The sequence below is a fragment of the Corylus avellana genome, chromosome 6 (assembly GCF_965113065.1).
Source record: "Corylus avellana chromosome 6, dhCorAvel1.hap1.2, whole genome shotgun sequence".
In the NCBI taxonomy this organism is placed as follows: domain Eukaryota; kingdom Viridiplantae; phylum Streptophyta; class Magnoliopsida; order Fagales; family Betulaceae; genus Corylus; species Corylus avellana.
The window spans coordinates 8,864,872-8,881,334 of NC_142495.1; the positions used below are offsets into that span (position 1 = coordinate 8,864,872).

General features: G+C 36.8%; 1 protein-coding gene across 1 annotated transcript; it reads left to right on the forward strand.

Annotated features, from left to right (window-relative positions):
• Positions 1 to 9,998: 9,998 nt before the first annotated feature.
• On the forward strand, positions 9,999 to 14,672 carry HTH (Glucose-methanol-choline (GMC) oxidoreductase family protein). Its single transcript, XM_059601270.2, has 6 exons — positions 9,999 to 10,278; positions 10,940 to 11,318; positions 12,385 to 12,695; positions 12,998 to 13,383; positions 13,618 to 14,186; positions 14,278 to 14,672. Exons 1-6 carry the CDS (start codon positions 10,203 to 10,205, stop codon positions 14,330 to 14,332), a joined length of 1,776 nt encoding a protein of 591 aa, XP_059457253.1. The 5' UTR covers positions 9,999 to 10,202; the 3' UTR covers positions 14,333 to 14,672.
• Positions 14,673 to 16,463: the final 1,791 nt, after the last annotated feature.

Below are 16,463 nucleotides of genomic sequence, written 5' to 3' on the forward strand. Positions count from 1 at the left end.
CCACCCTATGTTTAACACAAGGATGTTATATTCTGTTTGGCTGGTAGAAGAATGTGCTAACAAATTAATCTAAATTCTAAAGTCAGCTAATTTGAACACCAACTATCTGATAAAGGAGTCATTAAAAAATCATTTGATACCTAAGACATGAGTCTCTTTGATATATATAAAATAGCCGAATCATTCTCATAAGTGCTTTAATATTGCGATATGTGGCGTGAACCCATTTTTTTGAAGGATAAACCGGTTTTTCAAGGCATAATTTTTGAACTGGTTTTTCAATAGTGAACCGGTCATTAAATTAACTTAATTAAAGACATTTAATTATATTTCAGTAATTTTGATTTCATTAAATTCAAACATTTAATGCACAATATTAAGTATTATTAATGTCCAAATCAAATAAGGAAACAAATAATACAAATTAAATTATGATGTATTAATACTTTTAGTCATCATTTGATTTTGATTTCATTAAATTCAAACATTTAATGAACAATATTAAGTATTATTAATGTCCAAATCAATACAAATCAAATAATACATCATAATTTGATTTTGACATTAATAATTCTTAATTTATTGAATAATTTGTATATGAAAAATATTCAAATATATTTAAATGCTATTAATTACGCTAATTTAATGAACTGATTTTTAAAGTAAAGACCGGTTTACTCTTAAAAACCGGTTTACAAATTATACCTTAAAAAATTGGTTTAGCATTAAAATAAAAAGGGTTCACGCCACATGTCGCAATATTAAGGCACTTCTGAGAGTGGCACTTCTAAGAGTGATTCGACTTATATATATATATATAGTACACTTCAAAAAAGAAAAAGTACATGTTCAATAATGTATTAGTGTATAACGTTTAATATCTATTTTCATTAAAAGAGGCGTGTAATATTTTTGCACACTTATTTTAACTTATAATGAAAAGTAAGATGAGATGCTTTTAAGTTTTTAAAATTAAATTATAATAAAGAATCTCAGCGCGAGTTTTGTGCTAGTTTCAATAATTTTAGATTTTTTTTTTTTTTTTTAAAAAAAGGTCAGTTTGATATTTGAAAGAAACAAGGTAAAATGAAAAAAAAAAAAAAAAAAAAAAAGTTTTCTTTTTTGGAAGAAGAAAGAGATGTATCTTTGATGAGCCATCCCCTAGTTACCCAACTAGTGCCTGCACAAAAGCACATGCCACAATAAATTGCAGAAGATAAAGTTGGTAAAACCTGATTGTCGTTCAAGAATTTGGCGAGGATTGGAACACGACAACACCCCCAAAAACCACCAACGTTGAGCGTGAATTTTCTTTTTTAGTGGCGTGGCACTTGCCACGTCAGTGTGTAAGAATCCTTTTTTTATTTTTTATTTTTTATTTTTATTTGCAAGTTTGTTAAAAAAATTACAAAAGAGAAGAAATGAAGGAGGGTCTTTCCCACTTCGGATAAAAAGGTTTAAACTTTAGAGAAATGAGAATCCAATAAAATCCTCTGGTCAAGGCCCAATTAGTCACATGGTGAAGTGTTGATTTTCTTAGCTTCCCATTAAAAATAATAATAATAATAATGATGGATATGAGAGATAGTGTTTTGGATAATGGAAGAGATCTGCCGGTCAAAATGAGAGCAACGGTTGTTGGAGAGCAAATATGACAAAGAGAATCGCCTCTCAGAATAAAGGAATTTAGTTTCAAAAATTAAACCAGTCAAGCAACTAAAAGAACTGCCAAAACTTTGCCATTATTTGAATCACATTTTGGACCAATCTAAAAAATTGGCACGTACAATTTTGCTACTAGAGTCGTAGCATAGGACAACTTAAGTTATCTCGAATAGCTGTATCAAAGTTAATTTTTAAGAACCCCGCTTAGGGGGACCACCAAGGTTCTACAGTGTAAGCACCCCTCGGAGGTAGTAGGCAGTAGTAGGGGAGTAGGCCAACATCTTGGGTGAGAAATTATGTTTGGACACGAGACAAAAGATAGAAACCTCAAGATTTACGAGGTCCGAATGTTGAAATTCCAATAAGTTGGACAACTTAACAGCAAAAGCTCACGGGAATCTGTGTGTTCGTCTTTAAGCGTTTAGTACGATGAACATTAAGTTTCCCAGACAAAGGTCATTGTCATGCCATAATTCTCAGATATAGGTGAAGAGTAATAAAGTGTGAATCTACTGTGTATGGCTCACCTTCAAACTGGGTTCTGGGTAGGTGCTCAAATCTTTAATATTGTTGAAGAACTTTTGTAAGATAATCAAAGGAACACATCATATAATTATGGGTAAAGTGCATTTAACTCCTTCAAATTATCATTTTAATGACAATTTACTTTTCAAATTATCAATTGTGACAATTTACCTCCAAAACTACCAAAATAATGATAATGTATTTACAATTTTAACAAAATGATAAAATTACCCTTAGTAAAATAAAAACAAAAATACTAAAATTTAATTTAATTTAATTTTTTTTTTCTTCAAAATTTTAAGGATATTTTTATCTTATTAAAAATTCTATACGTGTAATTTCATCCTTTTGTCTTGTTTTGGTGGTTTGTGGTGAAGTAAAAAACCATTTTTAAGTGCAAATTCAGATATAAAATTTTTACTAAAAAAAAAGAAAAAGAGGCATGATTTCCCAAAGTGAAAAGTCCACCAGGGAAGGATGGATTTATTTCAAAGGCAAAAACTTGGATAAAAACAGATAGTGGCATTTGATGGGTTTGATGCAATCATTTTGAGATTGCCACAAAGTTCAGGGCTATTTACAGCTGGATACGTAAGTTTTTGTCTTGTCAGGTGTGGGGGTGTCATGTTCACAGGTCACGTTTGGCTGTCATTTCGTTAAAATTGGGATTGAGTCCCATGCATGAAATAAATGTTAGACTTTTCTCTTTCACGTGGAAATGCAAAAATTGAAAAAAGAAAAAGAAATTATTTAGGTTTAAAAACCTTCGCTTAGCATTGAGCAATTTTTTTTTTTTTTTTTTGAAATTTTGTTTTCTTCATTTTTTTTTAATAAAAAAAAAAATTGAAGGGTAATTTTGTCTTTTTAAGGGTTTTAACGGAAAAAATTGACGAATAAGGGTAAATTGACTGCAATTAAAAGTCCAGAGGTTCAAATTGAGAGATTTTTAAGTTTGGAACGCTTATTAAATCGCGTTTTAATTCAGGGGTATAAAATGAAATTACTCCTTAAATATACAATAAACTATACATTTTTTTACTTTTTTATACTAGTTTTCTTGTACTTATAGGTAATTTTCAAAATCATCATTATATTAAGGGTTAATAACTTTTTTGGTACTTGGATTTTAATGTTTTTATTTTTTATTTTTAGGTTTTAAAACATGACAAATTTAGTACCTCACATATGAGAAAAGACGGAATCACTACCTCTATTAGTTTCTATTAATCCCAATTAACAGTAGTCCACGTCATCTACTCTTATATCATGGCATGTATCCTAAAAAAAAAAATAATAATAATTAAAAAAAAAAAAACAAAAAGGGGGTGGCTCTGCTGGGGGTGGCCGAGCCACCTCCAAGGGCCTTGGGGGTGGTTTCGGCCACCCCCTTATTTGCCCTTAGGGGTGGTTTCGGCCACCCCTTTTTGGCCCTTGAGGGTGGCTCAGCCACCTTTAAGCCACCCTATAGAATTTTTAATTTTTTTTTAGGTTTATTTTATTATTATTTATTTTTACTTCACATGTTGCGATATAAGAGCAGATGACATAGACTGTCGTTAATTGGGTTCGATGAAAACTAATGGAGATAATAATTTTATCTTTTCTCATATATGAGATACTTTATCGTGTTCTAAAACTTTAAAGAGGACAAATAAAAACATTCAAACCAAATACCAAAAAAGTGAAGTGATTAACCCTTATATTAAACTACAGAGTGCTGTTGACAAGCATTTATGTCTTGGAAGGGAAATGTCGATGTCAATGTCTACGGTGTTTGACATTTGTGCATAGAGAAAGGAAAATGATTTTTTTTTTTTTTTTGGGGAGAATTGGATGCTTCTGTCCTTGATTAGACATGTAGTTGACTAAAAACAAAATTAATTGATGCCTGAATTCTGATGGATGCCCCAGACCAAGGCTCTGGACTTAAGAGATGCGCCTTTACATTAATGCGCTGTTGTGTTAGGAATAATGACTTTTAGATAATGTTTTTTGTATTTCCATTTTACCATTTTATCATCATCTTATAAGAACTAGCTCCTTTCCAATTCTTTTTAAAGGAAAGAGAATTCTGGTCCAAACAAAAACAAGAATAAGCAAAATATATATTGTTCTAGGTTAATTAGTAGGCTCCACTACAAGAATAAGCAAAATACATTCTCTCTCTCACTATTCAGTTATATATATATATATATATAAAACACATTATTAACTTAGGTATCGAAGACTCCTCATTGGTCCCACTATGCCCGACATCACCCTGATAGTCTTCTCCTATTTTACAGGCGGCGCTTCACTAGTTCAGCCGTAAGATAATTTATTGTATTAGTAGTTTTCGTTATTTGTGGGAACGATGTTGCCCTTCTTGAACATTTGAGTTGGACTGATGGGTGTCCACTTCCTTTTCCTCATCCATAGGAATCTGCATTTCACGGTGGGGGGATCTAAATTCACTCACGTCAAATATGTTTCAACATTGGCACAAAGAGTGTGAGTGATTTATAAAGATAATCATGAGTGATAAGTCCTACATTGCTTAATTATTAAGTGAAACTGAACTTTAAAATAAATTTTATAAAAACGCCAAATTGACTAATCCTTTTGAGGTAATAATGTAGACATGACTAGCATTTTTCTCTAGGTCACTACACGAAGTCTTGTCTAAGCTTCGTAGTAGGTCGGCTTGGCCAGCCTCAACTAGCGAGGCCCTACATGAAGTCCCATCACGGCTTTAGCCAATAGGCTGCCTTGCCCATTTCTAGTTGGCAAGGTCCACCTTGAAGTCTCGCTTTGGCTTCGTCCAATGTTGCCCCAATTCTGACTGGCTCTTGTCTCGACTTTAGACAACATGCTACCTTTCTCGCTTCCGATTGGCAAGGTCCATCTTGAAGTCTCGTCCCATCTTGACTCTAGGCAATGAATCACCTTTTCAAGTTTCGACTCACGAGGTCTTACTTGAAATCTTGCCTTGATGACGGGTTGACAGGTCACGGGATTCCTTGCATAGTTACGAATAGGCAAGGCAACAACACCTTGCTCAGTCACAAACCCACAAGGATTAAAACCTATGACATGCCTTGAAGAAACTGTGATGTGGTATTTTTGTGTCCAAAAATATCAATAATAAAAATTACCACTCGCAATAGTACGAATCCTGTAGGATAGGGCTATATTGAGGGTGTTGAACCTCAAGGACTGCAGGGGTTTAATTATCAAATTCGAAAGATTAAAATTAACTTAATTAAAAGTGATTTTGATTTGATTTGATTTGCTTAAAAACTAAAGTGCATGAAAATAAAAGGAGCAAATATATGAGAGAGAGTGTAGGGTATTGACTTCACCTCTATCCGCACAACAATGACTAATCATAATTAATCCCAGAAATTCATTCTATGCATGTTATAAATAAACAAGAAACTACCTTATTAAAGAATAACCATAATCTATCTTCGGTTGGCACGGATCGTCCACCTAACCACTAAAATGCCGTACGACCCGTCTTCCCTAGGTATATATTATCAAATTCTATAATAGGATACTTACAATCAATGAATAAGTGTAACCCATCTTCGGTTGGCAGAGATTGTCTACCTAAATTACACTAAACTAGGGTGTAGTACAATCCGTCTTCCCTAGGCATGGCCTATTAAATCCTTTTGATCATATGTCAATTAAACTCATTGTATAACTATCATCCTTATAATCACAGAAAACAAGAATGATTTGAGATCATTATAAGTAAAATACTTTCTAAGACAAGAGAAGAATTTCACAAATATTGATATTGGAATTTAAGAACAATTGCATTTAATAATTAAGAACAGAAATCAATTGTAGCAATTCTCATAGTTATACAATCAACATGCATAAATTGAAAATCTAGAAATTAAATACAATCAAACCATTGTGCTTGGATAGGGTTACATCAACACCCTACAAAAGGGTTTAGCCGCTCATGATCTTCTAAGCTCCAAGAACAAATTTTTGATTTCTAGCTCTAGGAAGCGGTCTGTCTGTTTACAATGTTTAGAGCCCTATTTATAGGGATTAGGAGAACCCTAAAAACCCTAGAAACCCTGAGAAAACCGGAGGTCAGTCTCCCAGTCTAATTGGGAGACTGAAAACCAAGCCCAAGCTGGAAAAGGAGTCTTGCCGTACACTGTACGCCCGTGTGTGCTCGATCCAAGATTTGGTGTGCTCGAGCCTAGCTGGTGTGCGCCCGAGCGCAGGTATGCATTCGATCCTTGGTCACAGACGCTCGAGCGCAGGTGCGCTCGATCCCAGGAGTGCTGCGCTCGATCCTAGATCCAGAATGCTCAGCTTTTTGATCTTTTAAGCCCATTTTCCAATAGTTTGTCAAATGAGACCTGAAACACAAAAACAAAACAATCAAACAAATAACAATGCTAAGAAATTAACATATGTAAATTAAGGAGCTTGAATGTGTAATATTCGGCGCTTATCAACCTGCTCAGTCACGAGCGTGTAGGGCATCAAAGACCTTGCTCAATTACAAGCTGACAAGGTGTGACTATGCTCCAGGCACAATTCAACAAGGAACAATGATTTTACAAAATACTGAGTGAGTGAACTCGGAGGATTAAGACCTACTACGTACATGCGTTGGACACCCAAATTGGGCACCATATGACCAATATCTTGCCCTCGACATTGAAGGATAGAGGCAGCCTGGTTGCAAATAAAGATTAGATCCCTACACTCGATCTCGACCAGATGGACTGGTTGATCATGGGAATAGGGGACTACTAGAGTGCATATACATACATAACTACCATGAGTAATGATTCATCCACGCTGGCGTGCATGAATTGTTCATGCACGCCAGCGTGCCCTTTATCATTACCCAACTACTATATACCTATTCTCATTAGCTTTTATATGGACAATAATCAGGAAATTGCAATTGGCCACGTGGCAATCTCCTCCACAAGGAACAAAAATCAATCACCCCTAAAACCATCCTAACATGGAATCTCAATTGCAAGTAAACACAAGATTCCCAGCGTTCAACTAGCTAGACTGGCCGGCCATGCGAATGGGGGGCTACTAGAGTGGATATAAATAACACTATAGCAGCCTTTACATGGAAAATCATGAGGCTATTAGATCACACAATCACCATCACAAGGAAACTTAACCAAATACCTCTTAGAATCTTCTTTACTTGGAAACTATACACCCTCATCAATCTTCAAACAACCATTAATGCGACTAATAAGGAAAATCACACCTTATTGGTATCAATAGTACCATATTGGACAATGAGTCTTTCCCAAAAGCTAGGTACACACATTATCTCTTCTCCTCTCCTTCTCTCTCTAATAGTTTTCTCCAAAAAACATACTACTAACTTAGGCATCAGAGGCTCCCTGCCAGTCTCCCTCCATCAGGTGTCATATGTTTTAAAGTTTTCTCTTATTTTGCAAGTTGCAAGTGATCCATCGCCAATCTATTTGTCCGAAAATTTACTATATATATATATGGGTGGGTGCCATTTGTTTGCGTATTTTTTGTATGCGTTGCTTAATGGAGAAAAGAAAACAGCATTCTAGATTTCTGATTTTCAGTTTTTTGTTGTTAAGTTTCTGAAACCTTACTCCCTCCTATTTTGCACATTCTATTTTGGTGACAAAATCATATGAGGGAAAAAAGAAAAGCATACGTAACGTATGAGAATGAAAAGCCCCAAGTCCACCAAAATTTATATTTTCCATAACAAAATTAGACAAGTTATAGCTAGCAATATTCCATAATAGGTAACGTATGAGAGGTAATGCAGACTGAAGAGAAGTAATGCCAAAGTGTTGGTTATCTAGGCGAGTTTCCTTCATTATAATCCTTATAAGGCCATCTTCTTTTTCTTTTTTGTTTATCCAAACAACTTTTATTAGCAAAAGTCTTCTCATTTAAGCTAATTTTATAGCATTTTAGCCATTTACTCATATACATAAAAACCCATGAGAAAAAAAGAAGAAGGAGATGACCATTACTCAAACCAACCCCACATGGCCTCATTGATTCAATGGCATTAATTTACTTCTAAAAGAGTTACTACTCATGGGTCAAAGTTTATTGACTCGGTGGCTATGTGGTTGGTGCACTGGCAAAGCTTCTCATTAAACATTGTGAGTGTACAAGAACTCATTGATACAAGGGGACGGTATTTTAACAGGTCTAAGATTTGAATTTTTTTAGCGTAAATAGTTCTTTGAACCCACGCCCACGCAAAGGAATTCCTATTCGATCCGTGCATGTGGGGGGCACCTTCTGCACTTTAAGAATGAATACACGAACCGGCGACCACCAGTGGCGATGGTTAGCGGTCTCAAGAAAATCTTAATGAGATCTAGGCATGTACTAGGGTGTGAACTCGAATTTTCGCAATGGAAAATCACTCACACTAGCTTGATTAGTATTAGCCATCTTGAGAATTCGCTGATGTCTTAGTGGGGCTAAGCTGATTTTGAAGGAGTGTCTTCAATTTTCTGTCTAGGCCCTTCTTAAACAATTTTTAACAATAAGTACTACCATGGTAATGTCCGAAGTAACCACTCCTTGAAAGGCACCTAATTGACCAGCTAGCCGCATTTACTCCTGCATCGAAGTCACCTTCCCACCAATTCGTTTGTCATGATAATACACACACCACACTGCTGCAATGACACGATAAACGCTTAAAAAAAGGCAAACTATTTATCTGGGCGCTAAACTTATATTAAGAGGTTGGTTAAAAACCTGTCTGCTATCATTTATATCAAATCTCTGTCATGAAAAAAAAAAAAAAAAAAAAATCTGGCATGCATGTCATCTTCCAAATAATCATTAGGACCATGCCATTTCTGAGACAATATTTAAGCTTTTAATGAAAAATTCAAATCTCTAAAAGTACGATACTTGAAAATAGGACTAACAATTTTTTATATGATCTGCAAATTCAAATTGAACACGAAATTAGTGAGTTGTGCATGTTTTGAAATGCATGCCACATAAGGATTGAGAGGTTTATATAGTCTTTTATATATACATTGACGCAATCCAAACCCAACACATGTGAAGAAGACGGATCGCCATCCCCCTCTTATAAAATTTAAGAGCTTAAACAGTAAACATCAAGATACTAAACATCAATATTGCAGATGATACCTGGGGTCCCTCTACCATAGAGCTGGGAAGTGGTTGATTAATCTTGATAGTTACATAGATCCAGTTGCTGATATTGATGAATGATGAGCGATTTAGAGTAGTGTTTGGGACATTTTTGTAGCTGAGTTGTTGGACATTTATGATCTCAAACTCATTCCCCTCCACCCGTCAATATTTTGATTGCCACATTTTGAAGTTGTCAGCAATGATCATGATCCAGCGCCATGCATCACCCACACAAACAATATTGTGAGACCCACTTGAGAATTTTTACGTATTTTGGTGCTTGAAGAAATTAAGAAACGTATACACGTGGAAATCATAACTTGTTATGAGTGGGAAATCATAGACAGAGCTATTTTTTTCTTTAATTACCCAAAACAGAGAAAACAGGATCCCCTGTTGAAAAGATATTTATATATATATGGATAATTAGATAGACACCCTTTTCTCATAGTGTAGCAAGGTTGGTGAAAGAGCTAGCTGTCATGGACGGGCATGATCAGATCACAAAGGAATTAATCCAACGGCCATGCATTCCTAACTCCAACTGTTGCATTCATTTCACCATTAAATAACTTTTGCAGTTGTAGTTTCAGTCGTCTTAAATGCAATTGAGTGCTGATTTCCTGTTGGTTGTCCATCTTTCTTTCATTTTCATTGTTTTCTGATGATGATGATTCTTATTATGCTTTAATTAACTCCATGCGAACATATTTCGTAGCTTTTTTAGGTGTATATATATAACTGTAGACACACATAAAACAAGGCCAACCAGAGGCAGCCACATAGAGGTCACAGAGAAGTTCATTTTCTGCAGGTGTTCTGAGGACTTTGTCTGCCTTTCAATGGCTTTGGTCGGAACAGTGAAGCTGCTTTTCTGTTTAGTTCTATGGCTCTCCCACATACTCTCTACTTCTCAAGGTTCTCTGCTTCCTCCCGTTTCTTTCAGCATCTCTAGCTATATGGTTCCCTATATATATATATATATACTAGTTTTCGATCTCTGTGTGTGTGTGTTAAGCATAACTTTTCACTTCAAGATTAGCAGGCCAACAGATGGAAACCAAATGAGTTTCTATGTTCTTAGTTATCTCCACTTAGATGGCTTGTTTCCCATCTTCCTTGCCTTTGATTGGCTCACTTTTCTAAGTTTTCCTTAGATTTTTTTTTTAAATTTTTAATTTTTTTAATTTTTGATTTTTTTGATTTTTTTTTATACTTGATCCTCCACGGATTTGATATGGGAAGAAATGGGATAGTTCTATTTCAAGATTTTATTAGAAAGAAGAATTTTTGTAAATGCAGTATGGGATAGTCTTTCAAGACTGTCGGTGAATGCAGGTAGTGGATCAAAGAGACGAGTTTTCTCTAAGAATATCTGCCTCTTATACCTCATTGAAATTTTTACCTCAAAAGCATAAGGGGGAAAAAGCTACAATTTTTATCCATTTTTCAGTCTCCAACTTCAATGGAGTACTAATGGGTTTCTCTCTAGAAATTTGGGTTTTATTTTGTTTTGTTTTGTTTTATTTTTTTTTTCTTCCCCCTTTTTGTAATAAACTAATTAAAGATTGCAATGCAGGTAAGGAGGATTACTACAAATACCGGTACCCATTTATCAGAAGTGCAAGCTCATTCTCAGGATCATCATCATTCTCATCATCCAGTGGTGGGAACAATGCTTATGACTACATAATTGTGGGAGGTGGCACAGCTGGGTGCCCCTTGGCAGCCACCCTCTCTCAAAACTTCAGTGTCCTGTTGCTTGAAAGAGGGGGTGTTCCTTTCTCCAATGCAAACGTCTCATTCTTAAAGAACTTCCACATTGCCCTAGCAGACACTTCTCCAACTTCTGCTTCCCAATTCTTCGTTTCCACAGATGGAGTTATTAATACTAGAGCTAGAGTTTTGGGTGGTGGCACTTGCATAAATGCTGGCTTCTACACTAGGGCAAGCTCAAGGTATGTTTAATGTTTTGCTCTCATGCACACAATATTTCAGAATATATATATATAATTAAACAATGTACTAATTTTTGGTAAGCATTGATATGAACACTTAATGCCTCACATTTTGTTGCATCTTCATGGTTTCTTTGATACTCTAGCATGGCAAATTCTAAACCATCTCTGCCAATTGGGTGGGGTCATGTTTTTGGCCATTCCCAGATTTACTTCTACTGGTTTTTCTTTTATCTGTTGAAGTTCTGCATTTTCTTAGTCCCTTGTTGATGTAGCTAAGCTCCATTTTAACCACAGAGCTGCTTAGATTCTGTCTCAAGTCTTCTAGATGCTAAATAAAGTTAGAAGTCACTTTCTAACATCAAAAGGATGTAGATGTTAGTGTCATCTGTGCAACATTGTAATGTAAAACAACTGCATCAGAACTTGTGGACCATCCTAAAAGAAAGTTTATGTTAAATACCACTTATCCCAAACATTTTAGCTTATAAGAAACGGTAAATTTAACTATTTAATTTATATTCTAACGGTTTCAAGCTTACTCCACAAAAATAATACTCTTTGTTAGGATTTTTTTGAAAATATTGAAAGTTGGATAGGTGATATTCATGACTGTGCCTTTGCACTATCTAAGAACATTTATGATTTTCATCTTCCTCGCGAAAAAAACTGATCCATTAAATGCTAGTCATAAAATCTCTCCACATAATTTTCCCAGTGGGAAAGTGATTAGGTAAGTCTGGTAGATCTAATTAAAAGGAAACGGTACAATTTAGGAAGTCATAAATTCATGATCCTTTTGCTAACCCACCTACCCAAATTACACCACCACCACCACTTTTGGTAACCCACCTACCCATATTTCAAATTGCACCCAAACTAACTTGTCTGAAGATTGAAAACTTGCAGATAAAATATGAACAAAAATATGTAAAAATGAAAATTTTTCTCATTAATTAATAGAACACACGGATTTGGCATGAGCAAATGTGGTCATACAGATCAAATGCCAGCTATAAAAGCTCAAAATTTGGTGAAATTTTTATGTAAAGAATGTGGCATGCAGGTTTGTAGAGAAGGAGGGTTGGGATGTGAAGCTAGTAAATGAGTCCTACCCTTTTGTTGAGAAGAAAATTGTGCACCGCCCAAAGCTTGCTCCATGGCAGAAAGCTGTAAGGGACAGCCTTCTGGATGTAGGGGTGTCACCTTTTAATGGCTTCACATATGATCACATTTATGGAACAAAGATTGGAGGGACCATTTTTGACAGGTTTGGCCGCCGTCACACTGCTGCTGAACTGCTTGCTTCAGCGAACCCTCGCAAGCTCACCGTCCTGATTCATGCCACTGTCCAAAACATTGTTTTTGACACAACAGGTGTGTTGTTAACATCTTCATCAATTAATGTAACATGATTTATACGTTGTTGTGACCTTTTCCAGTCACATAATATAAGAGTTTGGGGTGAGTAATGCTACAAATCTCTTTTGTGTTATTCTAAGAATGATGTGGCTCTTAAAAATTACTATTGGGTCTGTGATTGATCGTTATTGAATTTTGATTTATAGAGTGACACAAGAGGAACTTATAGAATTACTCGCCTGGAGCTTATTAGCTAATGAAAAATATTAATTAAGGTGAGCTTGAATAGCTAATGAGATGGTAAATGTATAATATAGGAGAGCAACCAAAGGCTGTGGGGGTCATTTTCGCAGACGAAAAGGGTAACAAACATCAAGCACTTCTTGTAAATAAGCCAAGGAGTGAAGTCATTTTGTCTTGTGGAGCAATTGGGACCCCTCAAATGCTGCTGCTAAGTGGTATTGGACCAAAAGCTGAGCTCGAAAAGTTGAAAATTCCGGTGGTGGTTGATAACAAGTATGTTGGGAAAGGCATGGCGGACAACCCCATGAACACTGTTTTTGTTCCCACTAATAGGCCAGTTACTCAGTCACTCATACAAACTGTAGGGATAACAAAGAAGGGTGTGTATATTGAAGCCAGCAGTGGCTTTGGACAATCCAAAGACAGCATTCATTGCCACCATGGCATCATGTCGGCCGAGGTAAGCAACATGTTACACACACTCTCACTATCACAATTTCAAGTGCACATTCCCTTACGGGACAATGAAAATCGCCATTGAATTCCAAATTCAATAATGATAATGGTAATTTTCATTATCTTGTTAGAGAGTATGTAGTTGAGAGCGTGCGAATGAGAGTGTGTTAACACTCTTTCTTGAAGTTTCTTTGACTATGAAATACAAATCATGAGTAGCATTTTGTGGTATGGCTAGATTGGGCAGCTCTCAACGATTCCTCCAAAGCAGAGAACACCAGAGGCCATTCAAGCTTACATCAAAGGCAAGAGAGATATACCCCATGAAGCATTCAAGGGAGGCTTCATACTAGAAAAAATTGCCACCCCAATTTCTACAGGGGATCTCAAACTGATCAACACCAATGTTGATGACAACCCTTCTGTCACCTTCAACTACTTCAAGCATCCATATGATCTTCAACGCTGCGTTGAAGGGATTCGCATGGCCACGAAGATTGCCCAGTCGCAACACTTCACAAACTACACACGGTGTGAGAAGCAAACTGTGGAGAAGATACTTAACATGAGTGTCAAGGCTAATGTTAACCTCATTCCTAAGCAGACCAATGACACAACGTCCATGGAGCAGTTCTGCAAAGACACTGTTATCACCATTTGGCACTACCATGGTGGGTGCCATGTGGGCAAGGTGGTTAGCAATGACTACAAGGTTCTTGGTGTTCACAGGCTACGTGTTGTTGATGGCTCAACATTTAGAGAATCTCCAGGCACAAATCCTCAAGGCACTGTCATGATGATGGGCAGGTATAAGATAAGAAGAAAGCTAAAACACAATTATAATTTTGTTTTTCCCATTTTCTCAACATGTTTATTTTTTATTTTTGGTGAAATTCAGGTACATGGGAGTGAAGATTTTGAGGGACAGATTAGGAAGAGCAGCTGGCATATGAGGAAGCATGGAAGGATAAATGGAGAAGCCTTGGTTAGTAATTATAGTGGAAATGTAACTCTAGTGTTTTTAATTCCTAGCAGTAATATGTAGAAAATGGCTTGACAGTGGAAAATCCTTATTTTCACGCTAGCTAATTGTAATGTTAATAAGTATTCTCCACTATTTTTCATAACCATCCATTTTGTTGCTGCTGAGAGAACTGCAGAAAAGCATGCAATATGTGATTTTGGTTTTGCAAAGGGAAGGAAACCTCTTCTCAACTAAGCATGCAATATTAGGCTTAGTTGAGCCAAGGTTTAGGGTTTTGGCCATAAAGTTTCAGGAGTGAAGATTCTTTTCCTAGATTTCTCAGTAACTAATTCTCGTGTAAGTTAATTGACATCAGGTTTCTGCTAATGCTATATCCTCAGATTCTATTGCCGCTCGGCAATGCCTTTCCCTTACAACCACTTCACCGTGGTTGTTGGTGTTACTGCTCGGGGCTCTTCATGGTGTCCTTTTGCCATATGTTATTGCGTTGTGAGGTTCTTAGAAAGGCCCATATCGTTAATGATTTTCTTTGAATATTTAATGGATCTATTGCTTACTAAGTTACTATTTAGTTTTACCTTTGTATTGCCTCTTCTGTTTGTGCTTTGTTGTTAGGGACATTCACCCCTTTGTGAATGTTTGATTTCTTGTAACCCTTTTTCTATGTATTGAATAGAAAAAAAAAAAAAAGTATTCTTTTTCATTTTTGCTTGTTTTTCTTTTTCTACTTGAATAAAAGGCCTGTAATTGAAGAAATAATGATTTATAGGGAATATATATGTCATTGCAAGCCTATCATCATTGTGCAGATTGTTTTCTTTATGTTTTCAAGGGGAAAATAAAAAAGAAAAAAGAAAAAAAATGAAAAGGACAATTGGTATTACAAAAAAAGTCCTCATAAAAATACGAAATAATATCTTCTTCGGTTCATTTAGCGGAATAATATTTAATTAGTTATATGTGATGGATATTTGTGTCCTTTTACTTTTTAAGGAGATAAAAGTACCCATCCAAATATAACCAACTGGATATTCTCCTTATCATTTAAACTAAGTGAATCCTAATTCCTAAAATACAAGCATTCTCGATGGGCTAGCCAAAGATTATATGATAATTAGTATACTTACTGTAATTATCATATACTTCTTTATCATATATTTTAGCTTATTATATAATTAACTATAATTAGGCTTCGTTTACTTCGACGTAAAATTGTTTCCAGAAAATAATTTCCGTATTTTACGGTGTTTACTTCGACGTAAAATAGTGGTCAACGAAAAATATTTTCTTTTTGACCGAAAATTCTTCTTTAATTTTTGGAAAATGGTTTACGGTTTTGAAAACCGTAAACTACTTTCCGACTATGAGCATCTTATTCTTAAATCGATGGATCTTGCCAAGACCCGCCCAAAACCTCGCCAGCACTTGACCGGGACCCGCCTGAGACCTGACTGAGACCCTCCCGGGACTTGATCCGGACCCGCCCAAGACCTGTCCGGAACCTGCCTAAGACTTGACCGGGACCCGCCCGGGACCTCGGCGGGACCTGCCCAGGACTTGACCAGGACCTGACCAAGACTTGACTGGGACCCACCCGGGACCTGCCCGAGACTTGACCGAGATCTGACTGGGACTTGCTTGGGACCCGCCTGAGACCTGCCCTGAACTTGACCGAGACCTGCTTGGGACTTGACCGAACCTGCTCGGGACCTAACCGGGACCCGCCAGGACTTGACTGGGATCTGCCAGGGACCTGCCCTGGACTTGATTGAGACCTGCTCGGGACTTGACCGAACCTGCCCGGGACCTAATTAGGACCCGCCGGGACTTGACCGAGACCCGTCCAAGACTTGCCTGGGACCCCACTGAAACCCGCCCGAGACTTGACTAGACCTGCCCAAGACCCGCCCGGGTCCCGGGCAAGTCCCGGGCGGGTCTTAGTCAAGTCCCAGAGGGGTCGCGGTCAAGTCCCAAGCAAGTCTCGGTCAGGTCCCGGTCAAGTCTTGGGCAGGTCCCAGGCAAGTCCCAGTCGGGTCCCGGTCAAGTCTCGGGAGGGTCCGGGTCAAGTTCCGGGTAGGTCCGGCGAGGTCTCAGACAAG

Excerpts from the sequence above, each read along its gene's own strand:
- HTH (XM_059601270.2), top strand. The coding sequence starts at position 10,203 with ATGGCTTTGGTCGGAACAGTGAAGCTGCTTTTCTGTTTAGTTCTATGG. Across the intron at positions 11,319-12,384 it reads TACACTAGGGCAAGCTCAAG|GTTTGTAGAGAAGGAGGGTT; the intron begins GTATGTTTAATG and ends TGTGGCATGCAG. Across the intron at positions 13,384-13,617 it reads ATGGCATCATGTCGGCCGAG|ATTGGGCAGCTCTCAACGAT; the intron begins GTAAGCAACATG and ends TGGTATGGCTAG.